General features: G+C 39.1%; 2 protein-coding genes across 5 annotated transcripts; both read left to right on the top strand.

The window, feature by feature from the left end:
• The first annotated feature begins 533 nt into the window (after positions 1–533).
• On the top strand, positions 534–9,274 carry gtf2h2 (general transcription factor IIH, polypeptide 2). Of its 4 annotated transcripts, none has more exons than XM_084945594.1 (15): positions 534–610; positions 1,263–1,363; positions 1,449–1,526; positions 1,621–1,657; positions 2,105–2,191; positions 2,276–2,326; positions 2,914–2,968; positions 3,168–3,273; positions 3,353–3,443; positions 3,551–3,746; positions 4,513–4,576; positions 4,667–4,770; positions 4,862–4,964; positions 5,043–5,082; positions 9,173–9,274. In XM_084945594.1, the coding sequence occupies exons 2-15, from the start codon at positions 1,308–1,310 to the stop codon at positions 9,266–9,268; spliced, it is 1,164 nt and encodes a 387-aa protein (XP_084801720.1). In that variant the 5' UTR covers positions 534–610; positions 1,263–1,307; the 3' UTR covers positions 9,269–9,274. The 4 variants fall into 4 exon arrangements, with proteins under 4 accessions (XP_084801720.1, XP_084801716.1, XP_084801717.1 ...); XM_084945590.1 differs by lacking the exon at positions 9,173–9,274 and adding an exon at positions 6,495–7,271; XM_084945591.1 differs by lacking the exons at positions 534–610; positions 9,173–9,274 and adding exons at positions 617–816; positions 6,495–7,271.
• On the top strand, positions 9,255–16,992 carry dhfr (dihydrofolate reductase). The gene is made up of 6 exons (XM_084945595.1): positions 9,255–9,362; positions 9,837–9,886; positions 13,510–13,615; positions 13,816–13,939; positions 14,180–14,295; positions 16,559–16,992. The coding sequence occupies exons 1-6, from the start codon at positions 9,271–9,273 to the stop codon at positions 16,638–16,640; spliced, it is 570 nt and encodes a 189-aa protein (XP_084801721.1). The 5' UTR covers positions 9,255–9,270; the 3' UTR covers positions 16,641–16,992.
• Positions 16,993–24,253: the final 7,261 nt, after the last annotated feature.

Genomic DNA, 24,253 nt, shown 5'->3' with positions numbered 1-24,253 from the left:
TTCTTTTTTACCTCTCAGTTCCACAAGTAAAATTTTGAAAAACAAGTAAGGTTTATAGACTTTATTGTTTTTCTCTTGTGATCCGAAATGTTTTGCATAATTGTGGGCACAGTTAAGATGAGACTTATAAATTTGTTCGGTATCGGAGTAGCTGTGCATGTGCTCTTGTAAATGTTTATTTTTATTCTTTCGATTGTTCTGAAGTAAACTTTTCTATACTTCATTACCTTGGCATGATGGATATAAAGGAAAACTCTGTTTAGTATGGGCGCAGAGCTTATGTTATTAGCACATAGCATAAATGTTCATGGATCTGGGCGCTAATAACTTCTAACAATTGCCATGTACTGCATTAAACTACCATTAAGCATTGTCATTTTTTTAGTTTTCCCACTGATTTTTGCACTCTCCCTGATATGTACAGTATGATGTAAAATCACAAAGCTATTTGTTTGTATATGACACTGTGTAAACTTTCATTAAAATGCCGCGGCCATCATGCTACGATAATAATAAATAGTATGTCACCGGATCCTTTCTCTTCTTTGCCCGTTTCCATCCGGAGGAAAAGTCTTGTTGCACAGCTTGCGTTACAGTACAGTCAGAGTTGGTGAGTGTTTATATTTATTGTTTAGTTAGTATAGTAAGTTATAAGGTGTTTAAAATCATAGTCCTGTGTAACTGCATGATGTGAGTCTCGCATCATGCTTGTTGTTTGAACTGCATGAAATCACTGATTTATCAGGACTTTTAGCTAGCTAGCTAGCAGGCGGAATAGAGTCGGCGAGCTGGAGTAATTCGTTGGTGGTGGAAAGTGTAAGTTCATTTCAAAACCCGACTTCATCTGTCGCTTCTCTCACTGTAAGGTCAGCGAACCCAGTGTCAGCCTCACGCTGTCCTGGAAGAACATGGAGGGCTATGAGCTGTGGCTCAGCGGACTGCACTTACAACATCTGTTAGTTTGACTCTACTTACAGGCAGGTCTGTGGCGCTGATAACGACCCGTACGTAAAGGTGCTGTTTGGTCTGATGATGGGGTTTTTATTAACATGTTTTTATTTACCGCCAACTTCCTAGAAGGTAGCTAGTCACCGAGGTAATCTACAGTAATCGATAACTGCCATTGTGCTTCTAAGCAAGGCACATGGGTTAAATGCAGAATGAGCAATAACCGAGATGTGGCCATACGTCCTATCCTTAATGCAGCGTGTCATGAGTTATTGTGAGTCTGTAGTACCGAATGTGTGTACTTGGTTTGGCAGTGATTTGGCTGGGAGCGTCTGTTGAATTTCTGGCCGCCAAACACAATGGATGAAGAACCAGAGAGAGCCAAGCGCTGGGAAGGGGGCTATGAGAGGACATGGTGAGACTGCTCAGCCATGTGCATCTGCAGCTTGAGCTGTGTGTCGTCATTCCCTGGATTATTGTGGAATATGTTTCATCCTCAGGGAGGTGCTGAAGGAGGACGAGTCAGGCTCACTCAAAGCCACAGTGGAAGAGATTCTGTACCAGTCCAAACGGAAAAGGTGTGCGTGTTTGTGTCTGTCTGTCTATCCATCCCATGATGAAAATGCTTGTGTCTTCTCTTGCTCCTCATCTCATGCTTTCTTTGCTGCACAGGGTGATAGAGAGCCATGGGCAAGTGAGGCTTGGAATGGTGAGTTGTGCAGAGCCTTGTGTTTCCCACATGCGTAACACTTTTTGTGGTTCGTTATTGAAGTGGAGTGCTGTTTCAGCACTCTGAAATAAAGCATAGAAAATTTACACACAGTTAACTAATTATTCTAAATATGTGAGTAGTTGTGTGTATATCTGTATAATATCATGTGTTTGCAGAATGCTGCTGGATCTTTAATTTTCAGTTTAAAACCTTGAAGTGACTGTTGATGTGATTTGGTGCTCTATAAATAAACCTGAAATGAATGAGAAGTTTCCTGTCGTAGCACAAAGCCAAGGCCTCTGAGCTCTCATGTCAATATAGGATCTGCTGCACATTCTATATTTGTAGCCCAACATACCCGCTGGTTAATATTGTGCATAACATCTATTTTTTGAAAAAATTGAAAAAGAAGGTTAAGATGTTAAAGGTTGTTTTGTACTTCAGATGCGTCACGTGTATGTGGTGATTGACTGTTCGCGTAGTATGGAAGACCAGGACTTAAAACCAAACCGCCTCACCTCTACTCTCAAGGTAAAGCAGAGCTGTCTCCCTGGACACCAGCAGCTACACGGTGTGATTGTCTGCTAACCATCTCATCTCTTCTTTCCTCCTCAGCTCATGGAAGTATTTGTTGATGAATATTTTGACCAAAATCCCATCAGCCAGGTATGCCATAAGTCATATTCTGCCCCTTGTCACTGTATACAAACACACACTGGTTTCATACTTTTACTCAGATGCCCAATCCAGTTAGTTTCCCTTTGACTCTTAGCTCCTCCTAAACTACTGAATTCCTCATGCTCCCTCTAAGGCTGGGCTGCTCAGCCTGCTGATGTGTGACAGACAAAAAAAAGTTTGATTTGCCAACCTGGAGCACAGACTTCATGCTACCAAAAGCAACGCCTGATAATTTTATAAAAATGCACAAAGACAGTTGGGTGTCTTAGATTAGTGAGGGTGACAGACCCTGGTGGAAATGGCCCAACATGCAGTTCTAATGGAGAGACGTCCTGTCCGTGAAGGTCGACCGGGTTGTAAACATGCTTTCTAATCTGTATATGTCGGGTTTAACATACGAGTGTCCTGACATGCTTTCGAAGCCAGCCTTACGGGTCCACTGGAGGTGCCAGCGATTCAGCATTGGCCCCAGGTTGCTGCTGGGTTACACTCGGCTGTGTGCGGATGTTCAGCAAACTTCCAGAGACTAATGAGTGACTGCTAGTAAGTGAGTTGTGCTGTGTTTTGTTTTGTAGGTTGGTATTATCACCACAAAGAACAAAAGGGCTGAGAAGCTGACTGATCTGGCAGGTATCTGTGATTTGGTCTCTTTGAACCAATGTTTTTTGATTTGCCACTAAACCTTTTTCTTTTTTCTTTTTTTTTTTTTTTAAATTAGCGTCAGTCTGTCAGTGTTAGTTGTTTTTTTTAAACCTCACGTCATCTGTTCTGTAATGCAAATGTACTGTGTGTGTGTGTGTGTGTGTGTGTTGTTTCACGGCATCACCAGGAAATCCAAAGAAGCACATCACTGCTCTGAAAAAAGCTGTGGACACTGTTTGCGTAGGAGAGCCGTCCCTCTACAATTCCCTCAACCTGGCCATACAAACCCTCAAGTAGGTTTAGCAGAGTCATTGTTTTTGATTAGCTTCTGTAGTGAGACGTCATTGAGCTGCTGTCTGCCTCTGTGTGAAGGCACATGCCTGGACATACGAGCCGGGAGATCCTGATCATCCTCAGTAGTCTCACTACATGTGACCCAGCCAACATCTATGAGCTGATCAAGGTGAAGCCACTCTGTTTTTTGTGCTGAGAGTCATCAGTCCATTGATTATCTTATAGACAAGTTAGCTCAGGTCCAGAGACAGCTCTGTGCTCCATCTCCTCCGTCAGACCCTGAAGTCTCTGAAGGTGCGGGTGTCTGTCATCGGTCTGTCAGCAGAGGTCCGGGTATGTACAGTGCTGACGAGAGAGACAGGCGGCTCGTACCACGTGATCCTGGATGAGAGCCACTTCAAAGAGCTGCTGATGCTTCACATCAAACCTCCTCCTGCCAGCTCCTCCTCTGAATGCTCTTTAATCCGCATGGGTGAGTATGCTGACGCCATCTCCATCTCTTGGTATTCAGTCAGCTCCTCCCCCATCACTTACCTACAGCTGCAGCAAAAGCCTTTGGAATTAGTAGGATTTCCTTGTGGATCAAAGTTATTAATAAAAACAATGGAACTAAACCAGTGACACTGGTGAACCCCAAGTAATCACTGGAAGTGTCACGTTCACCTTCTCATATACTTAAGCTCTTTATGTACGTTGCGTCCAATACTGAGGCCACCAGTAAAAGTAACGCACTTGTCCAACTGTCCAGGGTACAGTGTGGGTACATGCTGTCAGCAGGTCTAAACACAGAAGCTTTGTTCTGTTAAGCTTCAGTGCTTGCTGCTGCTCTGGTGATTCTTAAGTAGTGTTCTGCTTTGTTTTATTCCCTCACTGCATCAGCAAATCTGACTCACTTTCAGCTGCTAGACTTTGGAGATGTTTTCCTTCAAAATAAAGCAGTGGTTATTTCTGTGTCATCTGTAAACTGTTGATCTTATTATGTGCTGATGAACCTTTAGGTCTTTAGAATTGTGTTTGTATGCTTTTGTGGCTTTGTGTGTCTGTATAATTTTTCTTCTAAGCTCTTGTGAAAGTTGCTGTTCATGGTTAGATTAGTGTTGAAATCCTTCAGAGTTTCTGATAGCTATTTCTTGTGGTGACGTTTTGAAATGATTCCTTTGAAACAGAACCAAGATTTGGAGAAAAAAAGTAAGTCATTCTCACTGAATCCACTTGATGTGAACCTTGTGTTTGCTCAGGTTTTCCTCAGCATACCATTGCCTCTGTGACTGACCAGGATGCCAAGCCGTCGTTCAGCATGTCGTGAGTAGAAAGCAGTGCGATTAACCGCATGGCTAAGACTGCAGGTTAAAATGAATATTTGTTTTGACGCTTGTCTTTGTGTTTGTCCAGTCATCTGGACAGCAGCAGTGGTCCAGGTCTGTCTCTGGGAGGATATTTCTGTCCACAGTGCCACGCCACTTACACTGAGCTTCCCGTGGAGTGTAAAGTGTGTGGTATGTACTGTTCAGTTAAAGGATTAGATGAAAAAAAAATTTCTTTTTGTTGTTGTGTGTTGACTGGCCTATGTGCTGTTTTATCTCCAAGGTTTGACTCTGGTGTCGGCCCCCCATCTCGCCAGATCCTTTCACCACCTCTTCCCCCTCCAAGCTTTTGTAGAGAGTCCAGTGGAGAACCTCCAAGGAGACAGGTAGCTGTGATCTACTCTCACATTGAGATGCAGATGGTGTTTCACTGCATGTCTTATACTGTTGTGGTTTGGTTTCAGGTTCTGTCAGGCATGTCAAGCAGAGCTGAAGGATAAAAGTGTAAGTGGCTGAATATCTGTGCAGCACAGCACAGTGTTATTCTTGTTGTGAAATGAACTTCCAGTTTTACTCATAAAAGCCAGTTTGGCTGTCACAGTCAACTGCCCTCAGTCTTTGCTGTGTAAATTGAGTCATTTGTCGAGGTTTACAAGTGATTTCTGCTCACGGGTATGCGAATAACAAGACACACTTTAATATTGGCTTTAATTCACAAAATGTTTCAGAAACATAACATCCAGCTTTTGTTTGGCCTGCTCTGAAGATCAGCATCTCTGCCGAAGACTGGGGGAAATGTGGTCTGTGACAAGCCAGTATAGTTACCCGTTCTTTTAAATTTGCCATGAGGTTCAACAGTTTTATATATTAACACACCTACAATCTCATACAGCAGGCATCTGCATATGAATATGCAGAATCTGCAAGATTTTTGCTTTTTCCTTATACAGTGGATAGCCATCATCTCACTCTTGCTGAAATTTGTCTGCATCCCAAACCATGACCACTCTACATGTCCTCCTAAGAACCAGGAGGACATGTAGAGTGTTTTTGGTCTATATCTTTTGACTTATTTGAGCTACCCTACTAAGTCCTGATGTGCTAAATAGAGGATATGCTGGGCTTTCCATAGATATCTCATGTGTTTGGGTGGAATCTTTTCACTCCAAAGAGCAAGGAAATCACACAACAAGTTCAACAGGAAGATTCCTTTTTTCCTCGGTTCTCAGGAGGATATAAGCCCAATTCCACAAAGCTGGGATGCTGTCAGATTTAAAAAAAGAAAAAAAACATTGCAACAATCACAAACACATATTTCATTCAGAAAAACACAAGATGTTTAAACAGAGGCAAATTGTTTCACAAAAGGTATTTGCTAATAAAGTGAGAGACAGACTTTCTCAGGAGTGAAGATGGATAGTTTCACCAACCTGCACAAAACTGCATCTATGAAAATTTGAACAATTTTAATGTTCCTCATTGTGAAATTGTCAAAACTGTGACTTGTGCCATCATCTTCAGTTCATAATAATAATAATTATATAAGTGTCTCCATGCTGCCCCTTTTATTATCAATATTATTGTTGTTATTATATGTATTATTATTTAGGTTTTTTTTTAAAGATTAAATAATTATTTAAAGTATATGTAAATATAAATTTATACCCATCTGAGAACGAATGCAGATAGGATAAGTCAGCAGACTACTTGATTATTTACAGATTTAAGCAGCACACATTTCCACCCACATGTGCTGGCTGGCAGAGCTTAAGTTTTGGTGAAATCAGGGGCCTGCCTTCAGTTGCTGTGACACTTTGTGCCCTGCTGGATTCATTTAGATTTTTTCTTGTAAAAACTGTATGTCTTTATCTGCCTTTTTATTTATTTGCTCTGTCTGCATGCCTGTGACATTCCAGATGTTCAGCTGTCCATCGTGTCACAGTGTGTTCTGTGTGGAGTGTGATCTCTTCATCCACGAGTCTCTGCACTGCTGTCCCTGCTGTATTTACTGTCAGACTGTTCCTTGAATCTCTACACAAGCTTTATTCACATCTGATAGGATGAAAATGAGGTCACGTGATTTTTTTTCAACAAGGATGATTCTTATGGAGCTTCTCACTGAACACTTGAGATCTGATGACTGGGAGTATGAGATGCTTTTAGTCCATAATTTGAGGTGGAGACTCCTGTAAATACAGCTGCTGAGCTGCTGCATTGGTTTCTGTCATCAGATTACCACATACATAAAGACATAAAGATTTCTGTCATCAAATATGTCAGAAATCTTTGGTAAGCATTGTAAGAATATGTTTTTGTACTCTAGCTCTGGCTGTAGCATGATAGCTGAACACTTGTACTTCAAGCTAAATTTCAGCAGGTTTCGTTGAGTTTGGATTTTGGGGGTTCCACCCACTCGTCAGTTGTAAGCTTTTTACATTTTACCCTCATACTTAGGACTGACTTTGACTCAATGTACTTTAAGGCGGCAGCTTTTTGACTAAATAAAAAAATGCAAATGTTTTCAGCAGAATTGTGTTATTTCACAAAGAAGACAAGCCGTATAGCTCTCTGAAAGAAGAAGCAGTCATCTTTCATCTCTCGTCAATATCTTTTCATGTTTGGGTGGCTTGGACTTTATTATTCTCTGCAACTAACAGTATTCAGAAAATCCCAATTAAACTCTCAAACCTTCATCAACAGGCTCTTTTGGCATGGTCTTTGATCTATAAACATAACTTTTCTCCACAAAGATATTATATTTGGAACAACTGTAACATTCTATACAAGAATAAGTCACTATTCTTTGAAAACGAGTTTAATAATGGGATTCTTCTTGTAAGTCAAGTATTCAATATTGCAGGCTTATTATATAATTACTCAGAGTTCCTATCCAGTATACCCAAAGGAGTTCTGTATTGTTTTTGATGCCATACCATCTCAGCTATCCATGTTGTTTAGAAATACCACTGTCTCCCCACATCTGTTCATGTCTTGCCCTGTTCTGAAAGAGTCTCCTTTAGGTCAGATTTGTTTCTCCTCTTGTAAAGGTGTGAATGCCAAGATTGGGTCTCTTTTTCAAGAGTCACTTATCTCTGTTCCTCCATCCATTTCATTCTGGACTCATTTTGTCAGGACACTGACTGGAAAAAGGTTTGGTCTTTGTAACAAAAAAATCCTCCTTACTAACAAAATGAGATTTAATTTAAGCTAATTCATAGATTTTACCCTGTTAAAACCTTCCTTTAAAAATATAAGTGACATAGACACATTTTGCGCCTTTTGTAAGATTGTCTCAGAGACCTGCTCGCATTTACTTTTGGCTGTGTACCTTTACTCAGATTTTATGGAGCGATATCACTAGTTGCATCTCTTACAGCATCTTATCAAAATTTGTACCATGTTTTTATTGTAATCAAAACGCATTTTTATTTGGTTATACTGACTCTAGTGAGCTTTTTACCTCATGAATCTGATTTTACTCCTCGCCAAATACCGCATCCATAAATTCAGTTCAATTTCAATTCAGTCTTTATTGACAGACTTTATTTCCATAGTTAAAACAAAAGAAACAAGACAAAACACAACACATAAACATTAATAAAAAAATATATTTTCAAAAATATAAAACCATAATGTACATAAAATACACAATTATTTAGAAAAAAATCTATAAATACACAAACCAGTGCTTCCTCAGACTGGATGAGGAAGGATGGCTCACTGTCGGATCTGTGTGTGCTAAATTTATACTGTTTCTAGAGCTGTCCAGTCGTTCTCTAAAAGTGAACATTAAATTCCTTAAAAGTCCAAATACCCACAGCTACAAACATCTGACTGGCACTAGACCCTCTAGGTATCCTAAGAAGGATTGTCATTGCATCATTATATGCAACATGCAGCTTCTGCATGCTACATTGTTTGTAAGATGACCACAAGCGGGCAGTATATGGCGGTGCGCTTTAAACCCACTTTAACTGGAAGTGAAGAAAAGCTGAATTTGCGTACAATAGTATTTGCCTGCACATAGAGTTTACATCGTTGTTGCTATATATCATCATCATCATCATCATTTATTTGATCGGTAAAGGGGGTAGGAACCGTAAAAGTGTAAACTACTCCTACTCCTTTTCGAGCACACACATTCTGTAGACATAAATATATACATGAAAATTTGATGATTTTTAAGTTTTGTTTTGTTTTTCTTTTTTCTCTTGTTATTTCAGTTATATTTGCATGTTCGAAATAAAATTATATTCTATTCTATTCTAATAATAAAGTGAAAGATGTATTTCACTATTAAATGTAAGTTCTCAAACAAGAAACCGTACTTCTCCCCTTTCAGGAAAGAATTAGATCTCTGACTACAATTTGTTCCTCTGACAACAAGAAAGCTTTAAAAACCAAAAATATTTGTAATATTTTTAATCTCTTTATTTAATTATTCGGCGTCACAGCATCTCTTGCTTTTGTCCCCCTTTTAACCTGTATTTCTATCCTATTTGTTTAATTATACATACTGTTCCACTGTATTATAATTTTGCACTACAATAATACATTGTGTTCTCCATGTATTATGCTTGCTGTTGTTAAAAAGGTTTCTGTTGAAATAAAGTTGGAGAAAAAAAGAGAAGCAATCGTCGTCATTTCCGGCGTTTCTGTGGCGGGAGTGTGCAGTGTCAGTCCACGGTAACGATGGCCCGCGTTTTGAACGCCATTGTGGCCGTGTGCCCTGACCGGGGCATCGGCAACAAGGGAAACCTGCCATGGCACCCCATTAGGCTCAGGTCAGTCCCGCCGGCCGATGTTTCTGTATCTCTTATGTCGAGTATCTGTGCTTATATTGATTAATCGACAGGATTTCTGAAATGAACCGTTTTGTATGGCACTGTACATCGGCTGTGCTACATTTTTAATCACTGTACATATCTTCAGACAATCACTATGCTTTGGCTAGATCTCTGGTGAAGAAAATATTTTTAATATCTTATCTGGGTAATGGACGTGTACAAGTGACTTTGGCAAAACCTGACAGCAGCTTCTACACTGTGACAGAAATGTTGTTTCTGGCTCAAAGTGACTTAATATCATTCATAAGAAATAAGTCTGAGATGTGTTTGGCGGATTATAGGCCAACAATTCATTCACAACAGTTTAAATATGGGACATTTGTTGGTACAAGCTAAGTCTAACCTAAGGTCAAGTGAGCTGATGTAGCGACGTTAAAATGTACATCTGTAAACATACATGTTCTTTTACAGTAAGGAATTCGCACATTTCCGAAAGATGACAGCAACTCCGTCAGTGAAAGGTAACTCATCTCCACCTTGTCTTTGCTTAGTCACAGGTCAAAGTTCTCTGAGTGACCTAACTTAAACATGAACATAAAGCAACAAGTGTGCTGCTTGTATCGAAGGGCCAGGGTTGAATAGAATAGAATAATTCTTTAATTGTCCCACAAGGGGAAATTTGGTTGTAACAGCAGCAAGAAAAACACATATACAAACAATGCTGCTTGGCTACAATCTTTCCTGATACCAACTTACAGTGTCCTATCTCTTTAAGACTGCACCTTACTCCACCCTTACCCTGTCCCTCCCTCTTCTTGAGGTACATGTCTACCACAGCTATTTCAATCTTCTTTTTTTTTTCTTTGCAAAATTCACCAAGATTCGTCCTTCTGGATTTCTCTGCTTAACATCATACTAACCCAACACCTACTAGTTACCTCTGTTATTTTACCTACATGTTGGTGAAAGAACACGACTTGGTGTTGGTGCTGTCTATGGTAGAGTATCACTCCCTGCTCCTGTTACTATGAATGATGGTGTTTTTGTGTAACTTATCTGTTACAATGGCCTATAATTTTAATAAAAAGCTCACACACGCCAAAGCACATAATTCGATTCACCCACTAATTATATTCGCAGTATTCATTCAGTGTGTCTTTCAGGATTCGCTAGCTTAGTTTAGCTCGTAGCCAGATCTCTAGCAACATGGCCTCTCCACCCGTCCCTCCTGCACTTTCTTGCTCAGTGTGTCAGAAGTTTAGTTACTCCTCTGCCTCCTTTAATAATAATGATACTTGTACCTGTAGTCAGTGCGACCAAAGCAACCCTCATGTGTTGAGGAGCAAACTCTGGTTGTTGGCAATACTGTTTTGAAACATAAAAATAATAAACGTGATAACCTCAAATTACAGAAAAAAACCCCGTCTAGATAGTGACTATAAAAACGATTGACCAAGTTACAGGTATTGCAGCTCATTTATTTAACTTTTTCTTTGGTGTGTGGGGAGACATTCATGGTGTGCCCATCAAAAGTCCCACGCCTGTCTGCATGGATTCTGAGCAGGGCTGAGGATTCGGCTCCCACATACCGATGGACAATTAATAACTGACTTATGAAATTAATCGTGGGACAGATATAATTGTGTCAAACAAAAATGGGCCAGATGTGGCCCGCGAGCCATACATTTGACACTCCTGTCTGTTCTGGATCTTGTATCTGGCACATATGGCATAGAAACTGAACACTTAAGAGTATTTCCTGACTGTTTTCCTACTTTTGTCTAATCCTTTCCTAATAACATTTAAATTAATGGATTACACAGCACATCAGAGTAAAATAATCTATGGGATAATCGATAATTACTTGATTACTAAAATAGCTGATAGCTGCAGCCCTACAGCTACCTGAATGCTACTCTGTTTTTGTTGTCAATAATTTTTATTGAGAATTCCTTAATCATTAATATGCAAATTGTCATGACCATTGATCAAAAACTGATCAATGACCTTGAGTACCATTCACAGAGAGTTGGGGAATGGGTGCAATCATAGCATTGTAAGATGTTGAAAGTAAGATTTACCATCTTACTTTCAACATCTTACAATGCTTTGATTGCACCTCATGGTTTATTTCACTCACTGCTCAATGACGAAGTTTACGTCACTGGGATCCAAGCAGATTTGTGGAAAGTGCGATTTTTTTTTTTTTTTTTTTTTTTTTTTTTTTTTTCCTCTCCCCTCCACAAAATCAGAGACCACATGACATTCTTTCTTTTTTTTTTAGCAACATCCACATAAACTAAACAACATGGTAAATAATGTAATGTGCTTTACACTATCATTGTGAAACTACATATTTTGGAGAGTAGTATATATCGAAAAGTAATTCACTGTGTATCATAACACACTCCAATTCAACAGATGTAGCTCAGGATTTTAGCACATATTTACCTCTGTCCAGACTCATCATAATTATGTCATTATGTCAAACCCATACTTTGGGTTTTGTGAAAAAACAGAAGCTTGTCAGAAGTTGGTTGTTATTATTATTAATTATTAATGGCCCGCTTGTATGTGGGAGCTGAATCTTCAGCCCTGCTGAGAATCTATGCAGGTAGGGGTGGGACTTTATTTTGATGGGGCACACTATGTGGCCAGTCACATGAAAAGACAGACTGGGACCATAGCATCATACCAATTCTTGATTTAACAGGGAGCATATGAAGGGAAGCCAATATAGGAGAAATATGTTCTCTCTTTTTTAGTCCCTGTCAGTAAAGTGCTTTGAGTGCTCAGAAGAGTAGAAAAGCGCTATATAAGAACCAGTCCATTTACCATTTACTCTTGCTGTAGCATTTTGGATTAACTGAAGGCTTCTCCAGGAGTTTTTAAGACATCCTGATAATAATAAAATACAGTAGTCCAGCCTAGAAGTAATAAATGCATGAACTAGTTTTTCAGCATCACTCCGAGACAGGATATTTCTAATTTTAGGGATTTTGTGCAAATGGAAAAAAGCAGTCGTACATATTTGTTTAGTATGTGCGTTTGAAGGACATATACTGGTCAAAAAAATGGTTCCTCACAGTGTTACTGGATGCTGAGATAATGACATCCAGAGTAAGAATCTGGTGAGATACCATATTTTGAAGATTTTCAGGGCCGAGTACAATGACCTCAGTTATATCTGAATTTAGAAGTAGAAAATTAGAAAGCATCCAGGTCTTTATGTCTTTAAGACATTCCTGCAGTTTAACTAATTGGTGTTGCTTCATGGATAGATAAAGTTGGGTGTCATCTGCATAGCAGTGAAAATGTATCCTATCCCTTCTGAAGATACTGCCAAAGAGAAGCATGTATAATGTAAATAGAATTGGTCCTAGCACGGAACCCTATGGAACTCCATAGTTAACCTGTGTGTGAAGAGGACTCTCCATTTACATGAACAAATTGAACTCTTTTAGATAGATATGATACAAACCACTGTTGGGCAGTACCTGTAATACGTACTGCATGCTTTAATAGGATATTATGGTCAGGGTTTTGGGTGGATAATGGGAGGAGAGAAGCTGCAGAGAGGCATGTAAGACATCTCTGCTTCCTCCTCCCAACTCCGGATAATCACATTTTGGGGTGGTTTAATAAATTTGGCCAGATTTCTAGAAATGAGAGCTGCTCCATCTAAAGTGGGATGGATGCCATCTCTCTTAACAAGTCCAGGTTGGCTCCAGAAAGTTTCCCAATTATCTATAAAGCCCACATCTTTTTTTGGACACCACTCAGACAGCCAGCAATTTAAGGAGAACATGCAGCTAAACATGTCACTCCTGATTGAGGAGGGGACCGGAGACAAAAGACAAAACAAAAGACTGGGTGGTCAGCTACCAGGACTTTTTCTGTAATTTTACACATTTATTTCTTACAATTTAAGTCTGCAGAGTTCTGACAAATTTCAGTTACATATTTAACTTAATTACACAGACACAAAGTGGAGTTTCACTTGTTCGTCCCACTTAAGATCAAAATGGGCGGTATGTGGCCTGTGACCTAAAAGGAGTTTGACACTCCATGCACTGGAGATTGCACGCTAAAACATGTGATAATAATAATTGATTAAATGAATTCAAAACTTGTCTTTGTGCAGGCAAGCAAAATGTGGTGATCATGGGCAAGAAGACGTGGTACTCCATCCCAGAGAAGAACCGACCTCTGAGCAACAGAGTCAACATTGTCCTCAGCAGGAAGTGCAAGTATTTGTCACACACAGTTGGTGCCCTTTCACGGTGTCACGTTTTATCATAATGCCTAGTGTGCAGTGCATTGACTTCCTGCGTGTCTGTGTGTGTGTGTGTGTGTGGGGGGGGGGATTTTATTACTCAGTGCAGAGTTTTGCTACACAAAGTATTGCCCTGTTCTAACTGACATGCTGTAACTGGTCATTCTGGTCCAGAGTGCCCCCTGCAGGAGCACACTACTTGGCGTCAGACTTCAGCTCAGCCCTCAGGCTAATCGAAACAGAACTGGCTGATCAGGCCGATCAGGTCTGGGTTATAGGAGGCAGTTCTCTCTACAAGGTATGTTTGTATTCACTTCCACTTTTTTTAGAGTCAGAAATTGGTCATTTTGAATTAACCAAAAAAGAGTAGGCCAGGCTAACTGATAACATATTAATAGTCAGCTGGACTAAATAGTTACTCCAAAATGGTTTTTACTGTCACACTGGTGACTGCTACTTTTGATGGTTATATAGTGAAGCACTTCAAGAGAAGCTGCAACTACACACCTTTCTCTTTAATTATGTTTTGATCATCCAGGAGATGATGGGGAGCACGGGAATGAGAAGACTGTTTGTCACTCAAATTCTGAAGCAGTTTCAGTGCGACACATTCTTACCTGAGATCAGTCTGGACAAATATCGTCTGCTGCCAGAGTAAGACCATCACACATGCTTGGCACTAGTTTATGCATATTTGTCACACATTTCAAATAAATAAACAGAACTAAAATACCCCTGAGTCACACTAATTGTCGGAGGGGGGTGTGGCAGCAATTGTCCACTTCAAAAACACCCAGATGGAGTTTCCCTGATGCTTAGCTTTGTCCACCCTAGCTGGAAAATCCAGAAAACTGTTTTATTTCTTATTTATCGTCCACCAGGCCCTTACTCGAAGAAGTCGTACCATTAATTAATGCTTCAATTCTTTAATATGATCAACCTATCTCTATTAATTGGCTATGTACCACAGGCTGTCGAGCTGGCAGTAGCAATCACCTGACTCATCTGTCAGCTAATTATAGGCCATTTTCCAACCTTTGTTTTTTCTCAAAAGTTCTTGAAAGAGTAGTTGTCAAACAGTCAGTCAGGTTTCAGAGCTCATCACAGCACAGAAACCGCTTTAGTGAAGGGAAAATGATCTTCTTATGGCCTCTGTCAGTTTACTTGTCTATGTGCTTATCCTTATATTTTATTACAGTGGTTAGAGCAGGGGTGGGCAATTCAAGGCCTCGAGGGCCGGTGTCCTGCAGGTTTTAAATCTCACCTTGAGTCAACACACCTGAATCAAACGATTCGTTCGTTACCAGGCCTCTGGAGAACTTCAGGACATGTTGAGGAGCTAATGTAGCCATTTAAATCAGCTGTGTTGGATCAAGGACGCATCTAAAACCTGCAGGGACACTGGCCCTCGAGGCCTGGAGTTGCCCACCCCTGGGTTAGAGCATGCTGATAGGTAAGGTGATGCACTGCAGTTGTTTGAAACATATCTATCTAACAGTCTCCAATTTGTTTGTTTGTATTGAGAGTCCTCTTCACACACTTAATTACTTGTGTGTAAAGAGGATAATTTTGGGAGTTCTACTGGATTCTGTGCTAGGACCAATTCTGTTTACACTATACTTATGCACTATCATTAAAAGGCATAGCAAACATTTTCACTTCTATGCAGATGATATCCAACTTTTTCAATCCATAAAGCCAGATAACACACACCAATTGATTAAACTTCAGCGATGTCTTAAAGAAATAAAGACATGGATGATCTCTAATTTACTCCTTCTAAAATCAGATAAAACTAAGGTTATTGAACTCGGCCCTGAAAATCTTTGAAATATAGTACTGAATGGGAAGTAGAGACTTCAGCTTCCAGGCCCCTCTTCTGTGGAACCAGGTCTCATTTTGGATATTTTTGCATATAGATTGGATCAGGTGACCCTGAATCCTCCTTTAGTTACGCTGCAATAGGTCTAGGCTGCTGGGGGATTCCCATGATGGACTGAGTGTTTCCCTTTCACTCACTATGTGTTTATACACCACTCTGCATTTAATGATTAGTTATTATTAATCTCTGGCTCTCTTCCACAGTGTGTCGTTGTCCTGTCTTCCTCCCCTCACCCCCAACAGGTCGCAACAGATGGCTGCCCCTCCCTGAGCCTGGTTCTGCCAGAGGTTTCTTCCTGTTAAAAAGGAGTTTTTCTTTCCCACTCTTGCTAAAGTGTTTGCTCAAATGGAGTCATCTGATTGTTTTCTCTATTTTCTTTGTATTATTGTAGGGTCTTTACCTTATAATATAAAGCTTGAGGTAACTGTTGCTTGGAGTTGGCACTACCATGAGCCACTGATATTTGGAAGTTTTACTGTATTCCACCAGAATCCCATTTGTCCCATTGTGGGCCAGTGCATGAAATTCTTGTATCTTTGCAAGTTATATAATGGAGCCGTGTGACTATTTTTGTCCATGCAAGTGTCGAGAGGGAGTATCTGACACTACACAAAAAATAATAATGCAGTGCAGTGCATCATCGCAGTACAATTTTTTTTTTATATGGAAAATAATTTGTTTGATCCTCTACACCGGGCATTTTGTATAGGGTCACATCAGCCGTGGCAGTTCATCTTGGAAAAACAACTAATCAACACATTTCAACTTTATAGTCAAAATACTATTTCAAGAATTATCTCAATTTGTACCTCCTTCTCAAAATGATCAATAGCATTTCTTTCTTAATGTGGCTCTAATACTCCTTGGTACACACATAACAAAGTAAGGAAAATGTTGAAGGTTGATTATATAATAAAGTGGTATGTGAATGATGTTGAAGTTGGGTATTTGAATGTGAAATAATGCACTTGCCTCTAAACTTTATTTGTAGATGAATCAAGATGCATTAAAGGTTAAAGATCATTTCTCCTACAGGTTTCCAGATGTACCACAAGAGCTGCAGGAGGAGAATGGGATTCAGTACCGATTTGAAGTCTATGAGAGCATCCAGGAATGATGAGGCAACACAGAAATCAAAAAAGTTGATGTGATTTGTAAATGATCACCATTATGTAAATGCTGGACTTATTGTTTGGAACAGACGGCGGAAAACAAAAACAAACCTGTGTTAAGTAGTACTGGAATTGACCCACCACACTTCACAGGTGTGATGGAAGTGATGCTGGGACTAGAGTTAGTTTGATTTGAGTTTGTTCAGTTTTGTTTTCTTCAAGTAACGAATGATCTTGGAAGAGGAAGAGGCATGTAAAGGTGTAGTCTCTGATCTCTTTTCTCATATAAATATGTCACAGCAAAGTAAACAAAATAAAGTGCAACCGTGGCTTCTGGAAAGTCACTTGTTTAATTTATTATTTTGTCCTGTCTTTCCTTTTGCAATCAGAATTTTGATCTGAATGCACAGTGGTGACGAACACATTTTTCTTTTGCAAGAACAATTGTCAATTTTAAACACCTCATACATTTTTGATTACCATTTGGGGGTACAGAGATTTTGTTACCCAAGTAGCTTTTTCTAGATTGTGTTGACTGGGATTAAATTTTTCCTGTACGATGGATTTCAGTTGCTGATATTCAAGGAATTTACTGTTGCTAATTCTGTAGTTATTCAAATGAAATGCATTTGAAATCTTGTATAAGATGTTCTAGATTTTTTATCCCTTTCTCATACCATGATGAAAAACTTTATTTTCTTTTGCTGATAAATATCTGGATTGTTCCAAATGGGTGTTAGTTTACGAAGTTATTTTTAAGAATTCCCGCAATCTGTCAGTGAAGAATTTATGCCTCAAGGCTTTGAAAGCAGTTTTGATGCTTAATACTGGAGCTGATGAAAGGCAGATTAGAGATCTTTACTTTTCCAGAACATGCTTGTTCCAGGTCCAGCAATTATGAATCTCTCCCCTTAATCCTAATGCTTCCAAAGATTCAGTCTTTCATTTACAGTCTGTGAATCCAGGCAACATTGTCTCTTCACTAATCGACTTGAGCCACCTCCTCTACAGGAATGACACCAAGCTGAATGCCAAGCGTGAACGACAAATTGATTCACTGATCTACATCATCAGTTTTATTTTATATTACCTTTTTGACAAAAGCTACAAAAGTTACAAAATGGATGGCTGGATGGCTACAACAGCTAAATTTGCTTCTTAAGCACTATATGTTCACTAATAAGGGTAGGATAAAGCTGTCATTGTATAAAAGATGGTGATAGCTACCATAGAAAATTAGTTAGAGAAGCTTTGAGATGCATGTTTTCACCATCTCCATCTTAGCTTTTTCCAGCCAGCGATCAAATGTGTGAGGAAACTGAGGACACCACACACTAATTGGCCAACGGCTTGTAATTATCAACTTGGTAGCCAATGATTTATATTCATCTGTGATTCTAATGAGGACCAAAATTTTAAAACTGAGCTTAATGTTTTAATCCATATAACTTCAATCTAGTGAACAAGCCCATAAAGTTATCAAGATAGTGGTTCTTCAGGCTGGAGACCTAGAGTACTTTTGCCCCTTTTCTCATAGATTTACATACAATCAAAAGTGTCTCTGAAATCACAGGAGTCACCCTCTGCTGGCTATTAAAAGAATGTTGGTTCAAGGATTGTTAACTTGGTAAAATTTTATTGGAGTGTTAAATGGCTGCAAAGTAAAGTCTACAAGGCTTCCCACTCTGACAGCTTTCAGCTGATACAAACGACCAGGCAATCGACCTCCAGTACCTGCTGGGACAAAACTGCCCCCACCCCTCTATTCAAGGCATTTCATGAATAAAAGGGAGAGAAAATTGAGTAGTGTGGAGTAAGGGTTCCCCATAGAGGGCCTTCTTTACCTGTACAAATGCCAGCTGGTACTGCTCCATCCACTGGACCAGATCCTTGGCACCTTTTGGTCAGGTCTGACCACAAACCAGTGGTAGTAACCGGCAAGCCCCAAGACCTGCCTCACCTCTTTTTTTTTTTTGTTTTAGGAATGTACTTACCAGTTACTGTACCTCCATCCATCCAATCCAAGAAGATTTGCCAGTAGCCCCTGGATGAATAAATAAACAAACATGAGCAGTGCCTACTCGGTCCAGGAGCTTGCTGACCCGGGCCATGGGATAAGCGTCAAACTGTGAGACCTTGTTCACCTTACTGATACTCAACATGTGATGAATGACTGTATATTTGCACAATTATTTCTTCTTTGCAGCACCTTTTCAACTACCTCCTGCTGCACACCACAGCTCTCTCCTCTGGGCCGCAGCAGCAGAGCGACAAACCATGCCCTGCCACAGCAACAGAGGAGAGCTGCCTCCATCCTCAAAGACCCCACACACCCCCAACACAGACTGTTCACACTTCTGCCCTCGGGACGAAGGTTTAGAAGTGTGAAATCCAGAACATCCCGACTCAACAACTCCTTCTTCCCCACTGCTATCAGACTCTTGAACAGCTGACCTATTTTAACAGTAATAATAATTTTTGCACATCAGGTCATCTTACATATCAAACCAGCATATTAAGCTCATAGCTCTTTTGCACACAAATCTATTTAATACTTCAATTTTTGTCTCTATTTATTTATACTATTTGTATTTTATCTGTTCTAGTCCTATTTGTACATATTAACCGGCATCTGTGTGTGGACAGCAGAGAAAGAATTTCATTGCACAGAGAAATTATTTTCTTTGTACACATGACAACGCTTTGAATCTTTGAATCTTGAATTTTTTCTTAATCATGAACTATAAACATTGATGAGGTGCATCTTTTGACTTTGCCTTTATTATAGTTTTAGCACTTTGATGCTGTTAACAGTTACATACTGAGCAAATATGATGATAGCAGCTAACCTTTGCCATGCCCAGCTGGACCACAGACCTTTATGGCATTGTCAAAAGGAGCAGGAAGTGAATTCTGCATGGGACAAAACTCTTCATGTCATTATTTGTGCAGCTATTAAGGATTCTTCAGCGATACTTAAAAATAACTGTTTTGGCAGGTTTTTGGTGGAGTCTAATGGAGTATAAAACTGGGGCCCATATGTAAATCTGAACCCTTCACACACATAAGTCTTTCTAACTATCCCCTTTTCTGTTTTCAGACTATTTCTTCATGAAATGAAGGGAAATTGTTTAAATTAGAATTTACTTAATCTTTATTTTCCAATTGAGGTGAATTGTTCTGGAGCTGGTTCCTTTTATCCAACTCAAACCTGTCAATTCATCTTAATACTGGGAATAATGTAAAATAAATCTCAGTTTAAGTTATACACCTTTTTCTTAAGCACTGCTAAATGGTCATTTCCATCAGTAATGTTTTGAAACAACACTAATATTAAATAACATATTAATATTAAATAGTACCCTGAAGCACACTGAATTTCTTTGCATCATTTATTACTCAATTTGCCCTGAGGATACTCTTGTGAAAGCTGAACTAGGGAAGACATAATAGAAGATATAGTACAAAAACAATGCACAGTGTATCGCCAACTGTAGCCCCTGTAACAAAAGCAAAAAACAAACAAACACACACCTGGGACATAAAATTAAAAATAAATCACAGGAACTCACAGGGAGAGAAAAAATTAGAGCTAACTTCACTGCAGAGATGGAGAAAGATGTAAGAAAAGAAAGGAGAAGGCAGGTATAGACTGCTAGGTGAAACTTGATAAACTGCACATTTAAAGATTATATGTGATGTCATTATTTTTAATCACATATTGGATCTGTATATGATGTGTTTTGATCAAATGTGTGTTTTTATTTTGTGAAACATCTTGCAAAACAAACTGAGTGTAGTAGTTTTGTGTTATTCAAGTGTTGCATGACAATTCTCTGTATCTTTTGCAGGATAAGCAGTTTGGCTTAGACACAGTAACATATTTCTGGTGAACACCTTCAAAATATTGTCAAATTACATAAATTGTTACATATGGTTCTTTTTTTCATTTCTTTGTGTGTGTGTGTGTGTGTGTGTGTGTGTGTGTGTGTGTGTGTGTGTGTGTGTGTGTGTGTGTTTTCAGTATTTGTCCTTGGTGTAACGGATCGTGTGTGTTGCTCACAGTATACACATGTGCTACACTACTGTTTCTGAATATCGCCATGTGATTCCGAGCTTTTCTAACAAACTGCCTTGTTATCACCCCATGAGGCCACTAGGGGGCAACAAACACTTGGCAATCATAAACTGACTACAAGAAATCAAGGGACCATACCCTTACTTCCTGTGGTGACCTTAAAATAAACGTCTACACTTTTGCGTAGGCACAACCTGAACATAACGTGACTCCCCAATCCTTACTCCGCACCAGCCCCAAGAAAAGAGCAACAGCACAGTACCATTTAAGATGCTAGAATCAGTTTCTTTGCTCTGGAAGTATGCCACAACATAAAAAAAGCTTCTGTTGAGCTTCCACAACAGAAATTTTAAAAAAGACAATTCTCTAATCTAGGCTCCCTATCAATGAACAAGAGGAACCCAAGGTAAAAAAAAAAAAAAAAAAAGCAAAACAAAACAACTGAACTGCTGAAATGTGCTCGATATGTACAGTGGTGAAATATTCACAGTTCACTACTTAACAAAGATTATTTACAAAATCCTCTCAACAAACATTTCAGGAGTAAATATAAATAAATACATATTGGGTGATATCTTTTTCAGCTGTACTATTGTGCAGTTGATGGTTGTTTTTTGAGAAGTAACAGAGTGAATCCTCCTGCAGGAGCACTGCTCCAGCCCACACAGCACTGGCATCCACCTCGAGTTTAAGATGGCACATGAAATCTGGAGCAGCGAGGAGAGGAGCGCTGCAAAGGAGAGCGTTAGTATCATCAACAAATTACTTAACAAGTGTCAAGTGTGGAAAAACTACTTTTGCAAACAGATCTACAGCATATACAGTAATTGAACATTTGAATTCTTCTAATGTCTTGATGCATTCTCAATCATCCAGGTAAGTAAATCTCCAAAAGTTGATTCTGTTCATCTGGACGTAGCGTTTTCAGTGGGAGAAACGTTTCGTCACTCATCCAAGTAACTTCTTCAGTCTCAGCTGACTGCAGGTTTCCTCACTGAAGGAAACCAGCCCATTGTTCCTTCAGTGGGCTGGTTTCAGTCATTATGCAAACGTACTGTTTTTAAGGCTGGGGAAACCTGCAGTCAGCTGTGACTGAAGAAGCACTTGGATGAGTAACGAAACGTTTCTCCCACTGAAAACGCTACGTCCAAATGAACAGAATCAACACAGCAAAATCTCCAGTGTTAAATTAACACTAGAGAGTGTCTATATGGGTCCACACCTCTGAGTGTTAAATACAACACTGTTGAGTGTTAAATTAACACTTTTGACAGTGTTATATATTTAAAAGTAACCTAGTCAGTTTTGAAGATTAACAAAGACTAACACTGAGCAGTGCTGATTTTCTAACACTGGAATATTTCTAACATTTTCAGTTATTTTCCAGTGTTAGAAAATCAGCACTGCTCAGTGTTAGCCATTGTTAATCTTCAAAACTGACTAGGTTACTTTTAAATATATAACACTGTCAAAAGTGTTAATTTAACACTCAGAGGTGTGGACCCATATAGACACTCTCTAGTGTTAATTTAACACTGGAGATTTTGCTGTGAACTTTTGGAGAATTCTTCTAACCAGTACCGGGCACTGTGAACAGCTAACAAATATGAGAAAACATCACGAATAAAGGGTTTTTCTTAACTTTTTTTTTTTTTTTTTTTTTTTAAACTTGCTTGCTATAAAATCAACATGTGACGCATATGTGTAATACTGCAGATATTAACTGTATGTTTGAAGTGGCACGATGTCCATATTTTTAGGGAATATTTGGGTGGTTAATAATCAATTACTAAATCAATTAGTAATCAATTATGCTGCAGAATTTTTTTCATTCTACTTTTGAAGGCACATTTTTGTTGTTTCCTTAGAAAAATTAGAAATGAAAACTGATTGTAAAATGAATAAATTGACTCATAAATAACAATCTATAAAATATAAAGCTTTGCTTTTTTGTAGTGTCACAATAATTCCATTCCTGGTGGAATTCATTTCTATTTTATTTATATAAAATTGAACTAAAGTAGCTGGGTATCCTGCAGAGAGGTTTGCGGGGGCCACCCTCAGCTCAAAGGAAAACGGCACCTCATTTCCTAATGCATTTACCGTCCATCCCAGAACTGTGTTTCTTTTTCTTTCTTGTAACTCTCTCTCAGCACAGGAACCATAGGATTCACAGGAGGACACTCTGCACCCTGAGTTTTTCCAGCTTTACTCTTTTATATTTTTAATAAACCAAACATCTTCTAAGTGGTCTGGTCTTTGTTAGTGGAACAAAAATGGAAATGTGTTGCTTGAATATAATTCATTTACATATTTGTTGTTGTTTTATAATAACAAGTGTCCTATAATTCTTACGGGTGAGTATTTTAATGCAACGTTAAACCTGTCAGTGTGTTCTAGACAATTTCACCACATGCAAGATAGGTACTGCTGAAAACACGATGAAGAAAAACAGGTATGTAAAGATAATTATTTGTTTTTATAAAATTTTAAAACAATACAATATTAAAACCGGACTCCTTTTGATTATTATGCAATATAAAAACACATTTAAAGGAGCAGCATGCTCTGACTATAGCTCTCCCCACATCACATCTGCTGGATAACAACACTGAAGACCTGACAAACCATCTTCTTGGTAGAAGGCTTGTACAGCTTTCATTGTGGGGTTTTTTTTTTTAACCAAGACTAGGTGATGATGGTTACTCTGCGTTTAAATGTTTGCTGGACTCACACGTTTTTATTAGCAAAGCCTTTTAGCACTGTCCCATTCGCTCATAGCCTTGCTGTCCCATTTTGGGTAAATGAGAAAACTAAAAACGGAAAAATTGTATTACTGCTTTAGTTGTTGTACATGTACATTAAGCTTGCCCGCTGTTTAACCCGTGATCTTTTGCAGCCTGCGCTTTCCATGGTCAGCTTCCTGTTTGATGCTTGGCCCAAATATGCCACCATGTCACTGGTGAGGACATGGAATATGGATTATGCGGTTTCACAACCAGGGTTTAGCAAAAACGTGTTCGTTTTCACATACGTCAGGAGAGAAAATACCCATGATCCACTCAAACTTATGCCCAAGTCACCTTTATTTCACACAGAGCTTTTTATTAAGCTGTAGATTGCGTTTCAGGAAGAGTAGCTCCAGGAAAATGTTTAATGATGCTAGTAAATTTTATGACAGTTAATGCGTGTGGTGTTATTAAGAGCAAGGCAATAATTGGACCTTTAGGCCAGCAATTATTGGAAATTTCCATACCTAAGCGGGCGCATACTGAGGTGTAAAATGGGACAAAAAATAATAAACTTACATTTGCCACATTATTTTTACAAAGTACCCTATCAATACAAAAAAATTCCTAGCGTGGTCCACTTCATGAATGAAAACCGGTTATAATTTTCGGGGAGGCTGAGACACTTGATAATTTACAACTTATTGTCTGCGGCGTGAAAAAGGGACTATCCAATCAACGAGCGATCGAGTGCCCCGTGGGCATTTTTCCTGGGCTCCGATTGGCTCACTGGTACGTCGATCTGAGGAAC

This window comes from Perissodus microlepis, chromosome 12 (genome assembly GCF_051167445.1).
Source record: "Perissodus microlepis isolate ML-2025 ecotype Zambia chromosome 12, ASM5116744v1, whole genome shotgun sequence".
Classification (NCBI taxonomy): domain Eukaryota; kingdom Metazoa; phylum Chordata; class Actinopteri; order Cichliformes; family Cichlidae; genus Perissodus; species Perissodus microlepis.
The sequence above is the reverse complement of the archived record's forward strand: the minus strand, read 5'-3'. Positions and strand labels throughout refer to the sequence as shown.